The sequence below is a fragment of the Eleginops maclovinus genome, chromosome 1 (genome assembly GCF_036324505.1).
Source record: "Eleginops maclovinus isolate JMC-PN-2008 ecotype Puerto Natales chromosome 1, JC_Emac_rtc_rv5, whole genome shotgun sequence".
NCBI classification, from domain to species: domain Eukaryota; kingdom Metazoa; phylum Chordata; class Actinopteri; order Perciformes; family Eleginopidae; genus Eleginops; species Eleginops maclovinus.
Window position 1 is genome coordinate 23,699,169 of NC_086349.1, and position 16,906 is coordinate 23,716,074.

General features: G+C 40.7%; 1 protein-coding gene across 2 annotated transcripts in view; it reads right to left on the bottom strand.

The window, feature by feature from the left end:
* Positions 1-320: 320 nt before the first annotated feature.
* src (v-src avian sarcoma (Schmidt-Ruppin A-2) viral oncogene homolog) overlaps positions 321-16,906 on the bottom strand; it is a 32,652-nt gene continuing 16,066 nt past the window's right edge. Inside the window, exons 2-13 of one of the 2 annotated variants that reach the window (XM_063882018.1) lie at positions 11,583-11,841; positions 11,400-11,499; positions 9,674-9,772; positions 8,953-8,979; positions 8,650-8,753; positions 7,069-7,218; positions 6,731-6,886; positions 5,740-5,919; positions 4,768-4,844; positions 4,520-4,673; positions 3,928-4,059; positions 321-3,353 (exon numbers count right to left, since the gene is read on the bottom strand). In XM_063882018.1, coding sequence (XP_063738088.1) covers positions 3,145-3,353; positions 3,928-4,059; positions 4,520-4,673; positions 4,768-4,844; positions 5,740-5,919; positions 6,731-6,886; positions 7,069-7,218; positions 8,650-8,753; positions 8,953-8,979; positions 9,674-9,772; positions 11,400-11,499; positions 11,583-11,832 — 1,638 coding nt within the window. In that variant the 5' untranslated portion in view covers positions 11,833-11,841 and the 3' untranslated portion in view covers positions 321-3,144. The remainder of the gene's footprint in view (positions 3,354-3,927; positions 4,060-4,519; positions 4,674-4,767; positions 4,845-5,739; positions 5,920-6,730; positions 6,887-7,068; positions 7,219-8,649; positions 8,754-8,952; positions 8,980-9,673; positions 9,773-11,399; positions 11,500-11,582; positions 11,842-16,906) is intronic. The other variant, XM_063882026.1, reaches the window with a different exon arrangement.

Below are 16,906 nucleotides of genomic sequence, written 5' to 3' on the forward strand. Positions count from 1 at the left end.
GAAAATGTCACATTCACGAGAATAAATGGACTGGCTCTGAACCACATTTTAAACATTCTAATTAGAATTACAATAATATGGCACCACTATTACAACTATAACAAATCAAAATGCATATTTGTTAAATATTTGACTTATTACTTTCTCTATATCCCTTCCTTTATTCCTTCTAGTTGTTATTTATTTTATTTGTTTTACTCTGTAGGCTACGTTTACCTGTGTACCCGAAGTCAATATGCTGTGTGTATACAAAGTTCTTTTTTTTAATAAAGGAAGAAAACAAATCTTCAAATCTAAAATGACAACATCAACAATAATAATAATTTTCCTTTTTATTTATTTTTTGTGCAATGTATTTTAGTACGCTACAATTCGTTCTGTTTTGTGAGAAAATAGAGATGAACAAATCTTATCTTACACTACACGACAAGACAAGTGTGTGCCGTTTATTTAAACAACAACAACAACAACAACAACAACAACAACAACCTCAAAACCGTTGGAAATGTTACTCTCAACATTCTAGGCTACCACGGTTACACACTCCAGTAAGGGTCTAATAATGCCTCCTCAAGGTATCATATTATTATGGATTCAGTTTACATGATGCATTATTCTGCAGCTGTATCATCCGACTCATTTATCTCAGCAATATCTTCCTGATTATTATAGACATCTCATTCATTCAGCGTGTAAACAGAAAAGGATGCAGTGGGCAATATACAAATTTTATTCAAATGTAGATTCAAATTTGAACAATATTCAGTAGGATTTAACAAAGAGCTATTTATCTGAATATTCCATTTAGATACAATAGAAAAGAGTAAATGTAGGAATATCAGAGATTTAAAAAAAATATCTGCATAGCCAGAAAGAAGACCCACAGTATACCCAACAGGAAATGCCTTTAGCGTGAAGCAAGGCTGCAACATACATACAATATGATCTTTTTTACTCTGTGCACTTTTGCTCATTCAGTGAGAGAGACAGGTGAGGAAAAGAAGTGCAGGATGCCAGACAACCTGACTACACCCATGCAGGTCAATGCATTCATTGTGGCTTAATCCCCATGTCCACAGGACACAGTAGACGCAGATATCAAACTCCCTCCATCCGTGGCAGTCACATCATCTTCCGTATGGAGTCATTAGTCATGGTGTGTAGTGCTTTATGAAGATTTAAATGTCCATTAAAACAATTGTGGAAGTGCAGAAAATGGCAACACAAACACATACTGTTCATCAGATGTACCCAGAAAAACAGAATATTTTTAACCATAATGAAACCTGCTCGTTGACCAGCCTCTGAATGACTAGCAGATTATCGAGATGTAAACGTTTGTGGTTGTGATTGTTTTAATGGGAATCATGCTGGTGGATGATCGGTATATCTGGCAAGTAATAAACACTGCGAGTCAGGGAATACAGATAGTCCTCCTCACCAATTCAAGTCATATTGAAAATGTACAACCAAGATAAGTTTCACAGAAATACGTGCACAGAAAGTGTGTGTATAATATATATTTATATTGTTATTGTCAGGTGTTATTTAACCCATAAAAGTACCATAAACATTACAGTTTCTAAGAATGATGCCAAAAGCCAATGGGTTATTTTATAAGGAATAAATTATAAAGATGATATATATGTACAAAAATAGTAGCATTGAGGATATTTACAATTTAGTTTCAAGATGCCAATTTATTTGCTATACATGCTAGGGCTTTCTGGTGCGCCCCCTACAGGCTGGAAGAAGGCATAACCAGAGTAAAATCACTGTTTCTCATTTATTAAAGAAAACAAATAAAATCTCCAGTGTAGATCGTGCACAAAGATGCACTAAGTAGGGAAATACTGAGGCTGATTGAAAATAGAAATCTTCATATAAATGAAGGTCAGACCTGAAAGGAGACAGTAGGATTCACCTGATTTTTAATTTGAATGCTTGAAAACAAATCAGCACCTTGAAACCGTGCTGGTGAGCCGGTCGGTACTGTACACAGGTGCAGAATCTCAAAACAGTGGATTATCCTTTAAGAAATGCTTACAACAACTCAAACTTCATTGTAAGAAAAGTAGAGTAGTAAAATACACTTTTACACAGTATAAGAGAGTACAAAAGAGATTTTCATTGGCACAAAAATCCTTGCAGCAGAATTGTAGTCTTCTCCATCCTGAGACGACCAATAGTGATCAGTAGCCATTTGTTTGTAAGAAAAGTCACAATTAGAAAATAGAGAGACAGACTCCTGCCTCGTGTCTTCTTTGAGTTGAGCTGTATATTGGTCACAGCGACAAACCAATTCGTCCAATTGGCGAGTGAGACTACACACTCTTATGAGAATCAAGGGTGTTAGTCTCTTATTTAATCCCACAGCAGTTTGGAAACCAGCCGAAATGAAGCACAGGGGAAGCATGATTAAAAAATAACATTGTTCACCTGAATATATTCCAGTTGATCCAGGTCTAATAAGGAAATAAAACCCACAATATCCTGGGAAATTATTGTACGTAACAAAATAGTTGCTTCTCAAGTGGCAAAATGGAAGACAGACTGACCGTACACATTTTTAATAGTGTCCCAAGGAAAATGGGGTAAAAATAGACATCCTGAAGTGGTGCTTTTAGCAGAGCAACACTTGTATCCAACATTCATTCTCTGGACCCCCCCCCCCCCCCCATGTTCAACCCCTATGCAGTCTTTAATGTCATTGTCTGTTGCCACCTGCAGTGTTGAAATTGACAAACGACATGATTAGTCAGGTGTTTAAACACAGGAGGAGCGCATAGGGAATGCATATTACCATGGCTCCTTACAAACACAAGGAAGGTAGAAGAACCTGCTTGGCGTGTATAGTATGTTGTGGATTTGACTGACAGACAGAATTACACAGTACTGCATGATAAATGCAAAAAATAATACCACAGGTGAGTCTTTTGACAGCTAGCATGTTGGAGCTGACTTTGGAAAAGAGGCAGGAACTAAATGCTGCTGATGAGTTTGTTGCCCCACCGTCGGCTTTCTGCCCCGTTATTCTGTACATACATCCCCTCACACATACTTGTCCATGCACTCCGAAGTAGATAGATGCACATGCTCAGTTTGAACATGCATGACACATGCACATTGCCACGTTCAGCCCAGTTACAGGTTCTCTCCTGGCTGGTACTGAGGCTCTGTGGAGGTGAAGTAATCCTCCAGGAAGCCCTGCAGGTACTCAAAGGTGGGCCTCTCCTCTGGCTCTTTTCTCCAGCAGGTCAGCATCAGATCATGCATGGATTCAGGGCACTCTGCTGGGCACGGCATCCTGTATCCACGCTCCACCTGGTCCAACACCTCCCGGTTCACCATACCTGGCAGAGCAACGGCATGATAAGAGCAATTTATATCATATGATGCCTTATGACTCACAGACTGCCAGTCATTAATCATTTGGCTGTTGGATTAGTGGAGCATGACGTCAGTAGCTGATTCGGGTTGGAGTCTCAGGGCCAGTTGCATAAAAATAGACCTGGTATTCGTCTAAATTATAGCCTGCTTGACACACGTTTACCTGTTGCATAAGGCTTCATTATAAGCGACTAAAGTACTTCTGACTCAGATAGCCTGTGGTGAACACACTTTACACCTTCTAGAGACTTGTGTCTTGTGGATGATTACAATTTAGAAAAAACATGTGTGTTTTAAAGGGTCCATCGACTTAACAATAACCTTAATTTATGTCAAGTGTGGCTTAAAACAAGAGAAAAGGCAAACAGCTTAAATCCAACAATTCCTAAACCATTGAAGATCTTCAGAAAGGATTCAAATAATGTATACATGAATAAGAAGAAATGTTGGATAGTTAGCTAAAAGTAATGGATAAACAGTTTAAATAGTCAGGTCAAATTGAGCTAAAAGTACTTGATATAATACAATGATTCTTGCCTGGATAGGGCACTCGGCCTTTGGTGGCCAGCTCCGTCAGCAGGACCCCGAAGGACCAGACGTCAGATTTAATGGTGAAGCGGCCGTACAGGGCAGCTTCAGGAGCCGTCCACTTGATGGGAAACTTGGCTCCTGCAGGACGACAGGTTTAAAATTGAGTTAAAAGTAGATCATTGGAGCACAGACCGAAACAAAAGCACATCACACATGCTGAATAAATCAAAAGAAGTTTCCTGGAATGTAACAGCTTATAACCAAAGGTGTTACATCAGCAGTTCCAAACCCCAGACAATCAGGAGAGGTCATAAAATGATTTAAAAAGGATTAGAAAACCTGAAATTCCTGTCTTTAAATGGATACTTTTACCTCTTCACATCTATAAAAACACGTACAGAGGAAAAAGAAAATCGCTTTTTGGTTGAACTGCTTATAACTCCATACACACCACCATAACTCATGGGGTTACAAATACATACTACTTCACTTTAAGAGGTAAGAAGCTGTAAAAAGGTTGGAAACCAGTGCGCTAAGATAAGAAACAGAGCACAAAAAACAAGTGATTAAAGCTTACACCACTCTGCTTTGGTCTTACCTTGTCTGGCAGTATATTCATTATCCTCAATGAGGCGAGCCAGACCAAAATCAGCCACTTTGCAAACCAGGTTATCTCCCACCAGGATGTTAGCAGCTCTCAGGTCTCTGTGCACATAGTTCATCCTCTCCACATACGCCATCCCCGAGGCAATCTGAGAAACAGACAAAGCTTTGTGATTGTCTAAACTGAAGGAAAACACTTCATATATTAATTTAAGTAACGCTGCAGAACTTCATTGTGCTGACCTGTGAGGCCATGTCCACCAGCTGAGGGAGGCGGAGCATTTTACCCATGTCGCCTTTCAGGAAATCCAGTAAGCTACCTGTTAGCAGGGACACACACTGCAGGTTAGCATAACACTGCTGGAGCTGTTGTGGGTTAGCCTTGCATTAAATACCCCATTCCTTATTGTTGCACATATGTAATGAAGATTTAAAGAAATACAGTTTTTTAAATACAATGCATTTGTTTTTGCTCCATAATTTGACAGGATTTTTATCAGATCCACATGTTAACAAACCCTTACAGCACTGCAGGTTTTGTGAAGACATTTACTTGTATAGTTTATAAACTAGGCTTAAACTATTTGTATACTATTATAATAATCACGTCTGTTTTATTCCACATAACTTATATAGTACAACAGTTTTTACAGGATTTATTCTTCTACTTTTCTTTTTTTTCTACTTAATCTTACATTCTGATTATCTTGTTCTATTTGACATGTTTAGCCTGCATCTTATTTGCACAATAAAGCCTCTTGCACTATTTTATTGCACGTTTGAAATGTATTTTTATGCCTTAATTATGTTATGTTGCATTGTCAGTGCCGGCGATAAGGGGGGGCATTCGAGGGCCGTGCCCCCCCTAGCGGTCATTGATGCCCCTCCTACCAGCTGTGAAGCATATTCTCGATCTGTCACAATCGACTATAATTGACGCTGAGTTCGAAGTTGCTAAAGAGTTTTTAATGTCACAAAAGCAAGCAAGCAAGCCCCCCCGCCAATGACCCAATGCCCCTCCAGTAGATCTGCTCTGGCGCCGACTCTGTGCATTGTTGGAGGAGCCTGGGACTTTTCCCAAAAAAACTACACTGTAAATATTGTGCATTTGACAATAAAGCCTTCGAATGAATCCTTTAATCTTTACTTGTTTCCTGAGTTCTTCTGTATCGTGAGTTATAAATGTATATATTATCTGTGAAAGTCCATGCTGACCTTGTCCCATGTACTCTGTGACGATGTAGATGGGCTCCTCGGACACCACGGCGTAGAGCTGGACCAGCTTTTCGTGTCTCAGTTTCTTCATGACCTGAGCCTCCTGCAGGAAGGCCTCCGGGGACATGGTGCCGGGCTTCAGGGTCTTTATTGCCACCCGTGTTGTACCATTCCACGTTCCTGATGAAAAATATTAAAAAGGGTGATGAGAGTCATATAAATATTGATGAAATGGTATCAACTTCACGCATAGGCTCACGGAAAACCAAAAGAAAAACACTATTTCTAACAGAGAAATTCCTATACTGGTGATTTTTACACCAGTTGTGCCTGAAATTCTCTAGTTAGCCCGGAGAAAAGGAGAACGAATTGTCAGTATCTGAACATCTGAATACCACATCAAGTAAGAGTATATGACAACTATAAAGTAGCTAGCAGAGAAGTTATAAATGTGATTGCAATTTGTTGAAATAGCTGTAAGTAATGGGTTAAATAACACAAATAAATCAATAAATGGTCAAAGCATCAAAGTAATAGATGCAAGGCCAGTGAATTGGCAAGAAACTGGCAAAAGGGTCATATGATAATAGTGTACAATATTTGGACTATATTGAGGATCACAAAATAAAGCAATTGTTCATTTTAATTTTAGGACAAATAGTATCTATAGACCTACTGATGTACTTTTCATTACTGCTTATTGACATCATTTGTCTTACTGACCAGGACAATGAAATAAGAAATAGTTAGGAGCTGCAGTAACAACAAATGCATTTAAGAGAAAAGAAAGAAATCCAAAGCACTTTTTTGGGGGGGAAAAACTGAAGAATGCATCTTCTAAATGCACTTTTCTCTTCACACAGTTTGTCAATGTTTAACTGGAAGTGTGCATTCAGACATCACTGTAAGTCCTCAACAGAAAGACAGAAAACAAGCAGAATATTTTGGAGGTTTGGTTTTCCTTTTGAAGACAGATCAAAGCACGGCTTACCCATCCAGACCTCTCCAAAGCAGCCCTGTCCGAGCTTCAGATCCAGGCGGAGGGACTCTCTGGGGATCTCCCAGGCGTCCTTAGATAAGCCCTGAGTCTGAGGCTTCAGAACTGGACAAATGTCTGATAGACTGTGACACAGACCATCAGCATGCTCTGAGGGAACATAATATGAGAAATGTTGTATAAAGGCAATTCCTGCTTCTTTATAAATTAGAGAATGACCTTGTTACGGTACAAGGAACCGAGGGAGGGTTGTAAATAAACAAATATGACGAAAGGAGAAAGAAAGGCTCTCCTTAAATCAAATATAGGCAATGCATTTGTAGTAAACTTACGACGATAGTGGTTGACAAGCTTCTGCAGATTGCTGAATTGTGTGCGTGATGTGATGTAGAAACCCCCGCTGTCAAGCTTCCTGATCTTGTAGTGCTTCACATTCAGCCCTTTGGTGTTGTCATAGTCCAATACAGACAGACAGTAGGCACCTGGAAAAAAGAAAATCAATAACTAAAACAAATTCTAATGATATGGGATGATAAAGGGATGTAAAAAATGAGAAATAAGGAGAAATTAAGCATTAAAGTATGGTGACAATGTGGTCATCGAACCACCAGAGGGCAGCATCAGTCAGGTTAAATAAACAGAGTTAAATGTTAGTACTGTATGATGTGGCCTGCTGGTTGTACAGTCCTCAGCTCCACACTGACCTAATTCTGTCGGGCTAACACCCCCAAAACCCCACCCCCAACTCACTCCCCTCCATCCAAACCATGTCCATTTTCTCATTCAACGCCGAGCTTACATAGAAATCCCATAATAGGAAACTACGGGAGCCCTGTAATTGACATGTGTACACAAATCACACGCTGCATATCAGAACCTTCTCCAGTTCACATCTAAACTTTTCCCATCTGCCCGAGTCGTCTCTCTTCTGCACCGCCACGACACAGCGGGGCACAAAGGGAACAGCAGGGCGTCACGTCTTAATGCTAGACAGAATTCCCTTTCTTCTTCTTAGTAATACTTGTCATGGAGCCTGATGTTTGAGACCTGAAGGTTTGAAAAGTTCAGTTGCAAGAGATCACGAAGTAGCCTAGAAAAACCCTTTGACAAAAAGTTGCATTAAGTCTATTTTTTTTCTCCAAATGTACTTGGGTAGGATTGTATACGTCTGCCATAGATTGAATAATAAGTGATGTTCTCTTCCCCAGGTCCTGAGACTTTCAATCTTTACAAACTGACTCTCCAATAGTCTATGTTAAACCCCTGGTCTGTTAGAGAAAGCCAAAAGCCAAAACCTTCCATGAGCCCCGTTGCTACGGTTTTGATTAATAGGGCTGTGTATTTTATGACACTTTTTGTTGCTTCAGGTGCAAAAACGGTATGCAAGTTTCAGTAATGAATCAAAAATAATAATGGGAAAATCAGAATAGGTATAAAAACAACACATTGCTCATCCCTCATGTCTGAATATTTTGCACATTTCTGCTCAACACTACGTCTTTTAATCTACATAGCTCTCCACTTTCTACACAGTATTTGACATATTTTATTTCATTGATCTTTTTCTGAACTTTGCACATTTATATTTAGTGTAAATGTTGTTTATTCTACATTTTTTACAATGGAATTTAAAATATTTGTAATCATAGTACTACTTTTGTCTCCTTTTCCTTAAACTTATTTGTCTTTCAATTTGTGTGTATGCATTATTTACACCAAAGGAAACTCCTCATATATGTGTAAACATGGTGGGAATAACCCTGAGCATTTGGATTAAACTTCCTACACTCCACACTTTTTGTAACCCGATGCAAAGAACACATTTGGCTCACGACTTGAGGTTTCAGACACCAACATCTGGTCTACAGAGGCACAATAATGATGAGTTTGCTTCTGTGGCTCTGAACGCTTACCTTTGGTGGTCTCACTCTCTCGCACCAGGAAAGTCCCTCTCCTGTTCTCCAAACTTAGCAGCAGCCTCTCAGAGTCGCGGCGAGTGATTTTGCCAAAGTACCACCTGGTGAGGTTGAGATTTAAAAAAACATGGGACACACAGGGAGCAAGTTGGTGAGGGGGCGATGATGAATGTGTGGGATAAGAAGGAATGACGAAGCGAGGGTCAGTCGTTGCTCATGTTTTCAGAAAGTGCAGTGAATCTCTGTCTCTGCATATCAGATGCAATGCATACTAAAGCCTACTGTGCAACAGCTGCTTACCTGGACTCTAGAGTCAGTCTGAGATGACTGGAGAGGCAGGAGGAAAAGTGAAAAATTGAGTTGTTAGAAAAGTATAAAGTAGTTTGATTGTTCAAGCAAGCAGGTTAGCAAGTAAAGATCAGCCTGGCACGTCCCCAAGGAGAAGAAAAACAGTTAACATACTAGAGAAATTAATAAATACTTTCAGATTTTGGAAAAACACTTGTTAACTATCTTGTCTAGACTTAAAGGCAATGATTGATACCACTCTCATGTTTGTATGGTCAATACAAATCTAGAACCAGTTAGCATAGCATTAGCCTCGACACAGAGGGAAACAGCTAGCCAACAAATCCCCCTAAATCAATATTTTTGCACTAGGTTTTGTACAGATGAAGCATTCACTCAAAACATAGAGTGTTAATAAGTGAACTTTAAGGGTTTACATAGGTGGAATTAGTTATTTATGGACAGAGGCCAGGGTAGCAGTTTTCCCCTTGTCTCTATTTTAAGCTAAGCGAACCGTATAGCTGTAGATTCATATTTAACAGACAGACATGAGTGTCTTAATTGTCTCATCTTACGCTCCAAAAATAAGCAAACAATCATCAAACTATTCTTCTGAGTGCTCATTTTGTAATCACATTTGAATAAAAATCAAACATTCGAGTGTTATAGCTTTCACATGCTTGATGAAACACAGATTGAAAAGGAAGAGTAAGAAGGAAAAAGGAGGTTTTACTCTTCTGCCTGGATGGAGTCAGATGGAGCCACATAATTACTGGGGATGTAACCGCTCTCTCCAGTGGTCAGGGAGCGAGCCAGCCACCAGTCGCCTTCTCTGCACAGATGAAACGAAAACACACAGCTTCACGGAGGCTCATCACACATCCACAACACACACACAAAAACAGTCTTTCTGACTTTAAGGGCTAGTGTTTATCAAGTGTCTCGGAGTATGAATACTTTAACGCTGAGGATTTTGCTTTTTGGTGTTTCCACTCAAAACATGATTTTTTAGTTGCTTCAGTTATTGACCTCATGGAGAAGCTTGATAAATAAAAAGCCCAGACATTTTTTACTGTTAAAACATATATTTGAACGTTATGCATCTATACACAAACATGCATCCATGTGGAAATGACAACCGTGAGGGATGGAGCTTGTGTGCTAAACTTAATCAGGAAGTGAGTAGCTTTGCAGCACTGTATTCATTTAGAGAATCCTAAGTTAAATGACAGTTTAATTACAATAATTTCTTCCTCCAGTTGAGATTAATTGATTATAGTGCTGCAAGGCTTTACACCACCTCCCCCTGACTACTGAAGGGTTTATGAGGCAAGGGCAGAGTTATGTGGTTTGTGCCTTTCTAGGGAAGTGGTTTTACTGTGCAAAAGTAGAGCATGTGCTTCAGGTGATACAAACACACAGGCAGACAAACAGCACATTCAAATACAATGCTAGAGGAGCTTCACAAACCTGCAGTTCACCTTCCTCCTGTAAAAAAAAGGGGTTTGTGATGGAGAAATGGAAAGCAGAGATGAAAGGGAAATAATGGAAAAGAGATTAAAGAAATACAGAGAGCACGTTATGAGCAGTGGAAGAACAGCAGAGTACACAGAACCACACTCATAATACGACCAATATGCATAAAGCTATAAATGTACAAATATTTAAACCATTACATAACTTGCTGTCAAAGGATTAGGCTGACTACTTGCAGGGTCGCAATAATATCATAGAAAAAGCCTATCAGGTCACTATACATGGCTTAAAAAAGTATAAATGTTATAAGCCAAGACGAGTGTATATGACTGTGATAGCCCATTAACTAATCTTGGAGATTTTTAATGGATTCTGGGTGTACTTGACCCAGTAATGACCCAGGTCTTTGGCTTAAGGGGCCAGATGCAGCGATAATCCACTATTGTCCTCGGCTCCTGCCTTCTAGGTCAGTAGTTTGTGAGTGGGGGTGATTCATTACAATGTATGGGTCACTGCACCCATATTGATTCATAAAGCAAGCCTTCATTTGAAAAAACAAACAAGCATGACTCCCCATAATCTAAGGTTGGATTTATGTTGTAACTGGGTCTTGCACGGCGTCTAATTCCCAGGATAAAGCAATAAAAATATCCATGTCCGTACTGAAGTGGGCTGAGCAGTCTTTTTTTTTTTTTGAATGAAGCAAAATTAGTCAGTGACACAAAAAGCAAGCTCCACTGAGGGAAGCCCGTTTCTATGGTTACAGTGGCTTTCAGAGAGACGACAAGTGACATGCAGCCAGTCAGACCACACTGAGCACAGACTCAGACAGACAGTCTGTGGACTTGTTTACGTGCAGAAATTGTCAACAAACACACAGCAAACGTGTAGAAAAAAGTGTCCTTGGATCAATCTTTAGTTAACTTGTTTGTGAAAATGGAAAAAGAAAAAACAGCATGTGGTATTTTTGTGTTTTTCCTTACGTGTTGTTCACTATCTGGAGGCGTTCGCCCTTCCTGAAGGAGAGGTCTGAGGCCGTCCTCGACTCGTAGTCATACAAAGCCACGAAGGTCGTCACGCCTCCTATCAGGAGATAAAGTTTGTAGATTATTAAAGACATAATGTACATACAGGAAATAAAACAAGCGACAAGCTGATGTCCTCACCTGCTAGTGTGATTCTGTTGGGAGAGGTGACAGTGTTATTGTCCACACCTCCAAACAGGGTCAGCTCTGGGGTTTTAGTCATGGACGGATTGCCACCCAGACCATCCATAGTAGGGCTACGGTTGGGAGTTAGGGACTGTTGGTTGGAGCTGAGGTGGTGTCCGCCGGCCCCCCCTCCGGAGCTGAGGTTGCCCTCGAGGCTGCGGGTTCGATGGCCGACATCCTTGGGCTTACTCTTGGATCCCCCCATGGCCCAGGACTGCAGAGCATTCAAGGACAGAGATTCAAAGTCAAATGAAATGTAATTGAGAGAGGAATACCATAATACATGTACATTGCTTTTGTTATGTCATTTTCTCAGAATACATGCTCTGGAAAAAAATCCTGTTACAGCAACAAGGCCAGATGCAGAAACCAGAGACGTGGCTCTAAGCCCACTGAGACTCAGTGTCATGTAGACCACATGAACCACAACTTCCCAACGGACAGTGGAGCAGCTGCCACTCCTTGTTTCAGCGCAGACATAACACACACTGCCACCAGCTGAGCACACACACTCACACAGCGGACATGTCAGACATACCTGCATGCACATGTGTCAGACACAGATGCACACACAGAGACATTCATCAACACTGATCATTTAAAGATGAGTCAGATATGGTTAGTAAAGCTACCACCCACCACACCCTTTTTACATCACTGCCACAACACTCGTTGAGGGGTAAGTAATATTTGCTTTGCATCTTTGATTTAGAGCAACATTTGAGCTGATTAACAGGAGATTAATCACAGATCATTTAATTAATTTGCAATGCTATGCTCAGGCAAAGAGTTGCTAACACCAGCAAGCTAACACCTCACATGATAATGTTAAAGGGGCTCTATTATGGTTTTGTATGGTGTGTTATAAAGGTTTGTGTGCATGTAAATGGTCTGCAAAGGCTACAATCCCTTTGTTCCCTCTAGAGATTCTCTCCCACATACTCCCCCACCCCCTGCCTGAAAAGCCTCCATTGGACTCCTTTGTTTACTTCCGGGACATCACTATGTAACACTTGCACTTCTATTGGCTAGCGCTCCAACACATTGTATGAGATAGGTTAAGGGGCGGGACATCTCTTAGCAGTTGACCAATCACAACAGAGTCGGCCAGCTAACCAATCAGAGCAGACTGGACTCTGGTTTCAGACAGAGGGTGAAAAGAGGAGCTGCAGCACAGGCAGTATGAGAAACATAAAGAGCTTTTTGAACATTAAAGCATGGAGACATGTCATAGAAGAGGAACAAAATACAGATATGAAACCTGAACAGGGCCTCCTTTAATGAATCACTATGTCCCCCTGTTAGTTGATCGAAACTTTAGCCTTTTGTTCTCGGGAAGGGAAAATTGCCAAAATAAACTCAAATGCCCTGTTACTTGTGTGAACTGTGAGGTAATAATTCTCTGTTGTTACATAACTTCAAGTGCATGACCCTGTCTGCTTTACTCTTAGCTCAAGTGATCCATTGTTAATTTAAAACAATTGATCAGTGCAGCTTTAATGGCAACAAAAAAAAGTAATCAACACATGAAATGGTAATGAGTCCTTAGTTGCAACTCTGCAGTGCAGACACAGATCAATGTATGTTCTCTGGATAGTTTCCCCTTATGTAACAGCACTTGAACAAAGCTTTTCTTTTTTTATAAGTTGCAGACTGTTAAACGGAACCAGTAAATTAGTTTCAAATACATGTAATCAGTGAAAGCATCAGGGAGTTCTGAGTAAAGGACAACATTTCAGACGATCAACCAAGACCTATTAAAACAGACCAAAAGGTCAAGAGGGCAGTTTTGGATTGGATTTTGTTCCTCCTCATCACTGAAGCTTCACCCTCCCACTCAGGCTGATGAAGTGGCTCTAATAACAGCTTAGTGTCGGGAAATCATTACACTAAGCCAAGGATAATTTAGAGACTCAAGCCTGTGCTATCATGGTTGGATATAGCCACAGGGGTCAACTAGCAAATGCTAATTTACAAAAAAACACTTAGGTGGGGTGGCTTTAGAGTCCACTCTGATAAGCAGAGTGTGTATGGGGAGTGTCAAGCTGCTCCGCCTTCTGCTCACATCCTCTGCATGACTGTTGCTATTTAGGAGGACATGCATCTGTTGGATCTGACATTGGAGTCAGCGTGTCCTCACTCTCATTCACAGGCTAATCCTAAACGAGAGACGAGCTACTACGCCACCCTGGCTAGCAGGCACGCTCGCAGTCACAGCGATGCGGGGACATATGGTAGGAAAATGTGTGGCACAGAGAGGAGCACAGTTATCTAACCACGCCAGAGATATTACTGAAGCTGTCACTGGTTTCTGTCATTTTGGAAGCTTCCTTATTGCCCTCCGTTTTTTTCTCAGACAATCTGCTAGGAGATAAGAAGCAGAGACAATGTAGGAGACGAAGTGCTTTCAGTCAGTTTTAGGAGATTCATGGACGTAGAGTATGTGCACATTGGAGCGCATCCAGCTGTTTAAATAGATATTAAAACAGACAGAACGACGAGTAGAGGAACGAAAGGACAAGAGGAGCGAAAAATGGGAGGGGAATAAGGCTGAACAATTGAATATTCTCATTATCATTAAAACAAATATTGAAATGATCATGGTATGGATTGGTACCAGACAAATATGTCTTAAAAACACTATTTGTAGGCTAGAATATCTCTAAAAATCCACAATATGAATAAAAAAAGGGGTATTTTGACCCCGATTGAGCCTTTAACAAATATTTCCATCCTGCAATTTGAATTTAACAACAGTCCATGTTGTTATTTCCATAACATTTTGATTAATCGTGCAGCCCTAGAGGAGCACAGCGGTTCATTTTGGGTTGGCATCACAAATGGGCAAGATGGGGGAGGAGAGGAAGTAAGGGAAGAGGGGGTCAATGAGGGCCGGACAGTCGATATCTTCCCCTGAGGGCATGTTTGCACAAAAGGGGGTGGCATCCCAGTTAGTGTAACATAGCGTGCAGGGTGACACACACAAAGCGCAGACACAAAGATGACGGGTGTCTCAGGGAGCAGCTCTTTGTGTGATTTGTGCTCAGACTGGTTGCATAGTTAATAAGCCATCCGAGGCATGAGGGAGAGGCTTTCTCTCTCATCTCGGCTGCTTAAAAAGCTCTGACACAGATGAAGCTTTCACTTAGGGGTTTGTCGCCCTAATGAGATAACTCAGACAGTGGTTAAGTAACACATTTTGTGGACAGACCATGACTAAATAATGGTGACTGACTTGTGCAGGCATATGCTGGTTGGGAGGCAGCCGTACATGTAGTATTTGATGTGGTGAGAATGAAAAGAGACCCATTTTGACACAGGATTTTGGTTCCTTTAGCCAAAACCGTCTCAATACTCCAACTCAGACTGCGTTCCCAGACTGAAACACTGCAAAGCGAAGACCAAAAACTAAGGAAACACCAAACTGAGCTTTAAGAGAGTCTCGGGCTTTTTCTTCACACTCAGTTTGCAACAAAGCCCTCTTTTGTCAGATCCCAGCAGGCGGCATAAACAAGACACAGAAGTGGCCTGTGGCTTGCGGCCTGCCATATTTGAGCGCGTTTTAGCTCCAACAGCCGGCAGGAAATATGGAAACACAGGAAGTCATGAAGCCAGACAACGCCATGTTTTGCAGGAATCATGTTTGCGGGTGTCTCATCAGTCGCTAATGCAACGAGAACTTGACGATGGCCCTAATATGGTTGAGGTACTGTAACAAGCACCCATTGTCTATGGGGGGAGGCAGGGCTGCATGTAAAATCCCTCTGGCAAGGCAGGGAGTGGGGGTGTGTGTGGCTGGCTGGGTGGGGGATTTACTTAATTATGCATAAGATCTGACAATGAATTCCAAATCCTTCAAGTCTCCTGGGCTTTTGGTAAAAGGGAATAGTCTTTCATATTGCTTCCGGGGTTGTTCCCCCCCCCCCCCACACATTCCTGTTTTGCTTGCTTTTTTCATTCGGTATGAAAAGAAAAACAATTACAACCCGTGAACGGTAGCCTCTCATTGAAATAAATGAAAAGAGGTGTTGCCATTCATCTAAGAAGAGGTTGATGGGAGTCTTTGCCAAGGCAGGATCATGACACTGGTCCATTTCTCACCAACAACACCGGCTTTGTAGAGGTACTGTGCACTGACTGGTTTAAAAACAAATCCTCTCATGGTTCAGGAAGGAGGAAATGGGCATCACATTTGAACAATCTCGCTTCAGATGTTTTTTTAAAACATAGGTGGAGATGCTCACATAACTTCACCTGTTGTACATCAGATATAACCCTTCCTGTCCTCACGAACACCAAAAGGACACACAACTTCCCTGATGCTATCAATCTTTGTATTGTTCCAACATGAACAACACAGATAATGTCCTTCCCCTGACGTCAACAAAATGACCCTACGATACCTGTACTGTTATGTTAGTAATGTAATTAAATTCCAGATGAAACAAGAACAAGAGCAGTAAATTAAAGTAAATAATGCCTGTTTTAATGGCGACCATCTTTCATTAAACCAGGGTGTCCAAACTACGGCACGGGGGGCCAAATGCGACCCGCAGGCCATTTTGAATCTGCCCTCCGCAAATTCTGAAAGTATAATGGAATACGGCCCACAAATTAAACGTTTGCTTGTCTTATATTGTACTTCTCAAATATATATGTTAAAATATATTAATGAGCCCAATTTTCAAATAATTTCAGTCATTTAGAATTTAAAACATTTTCTAAAAAATCTTAGTTGATAAAAAACAAAACAATAACTTATTTCTATAACGAGCTTAAAATTGAACCTTTATATTTACTCTTATTATCAACAATCTGAGGGTTCTGTTTTAAGGAAGGAGCTGCCAACAAAATAAACGGAACCCTAAAGACAGACGGGATGTAGGCTGTTTTTTTTCTGAAAGCGTTTCCAAGTATCGCGCATTACTCACCTACATTTGATTTGTTTTGCTCACTTATAACTTAACTTATGAGGCAATATTCACCTCTATAAGTGGCCCAGCTCTCCGTATATTTTTCTGTATGTGGCCTTCGGTGAAAAAAGTTTGGACATCCCTGCATTACACGTATCTGTTTTCAGCTGTAAACTTGCTGTGATTTTCCACAGAGTAAACACTTTTGACCCTCTTTGTCCAAAGTAGGGGTGTGTCGCTTCAGCCAAGAAACTCTTTATGATTTCTTTTGCAATTCAAAGTAGAATTCTTAGCAAGAAACCCACATTTCTGTCTGTCATATCATTGGGCGGAAGCAAAAGCAAAACCAAACTGAGGGAGGGACGG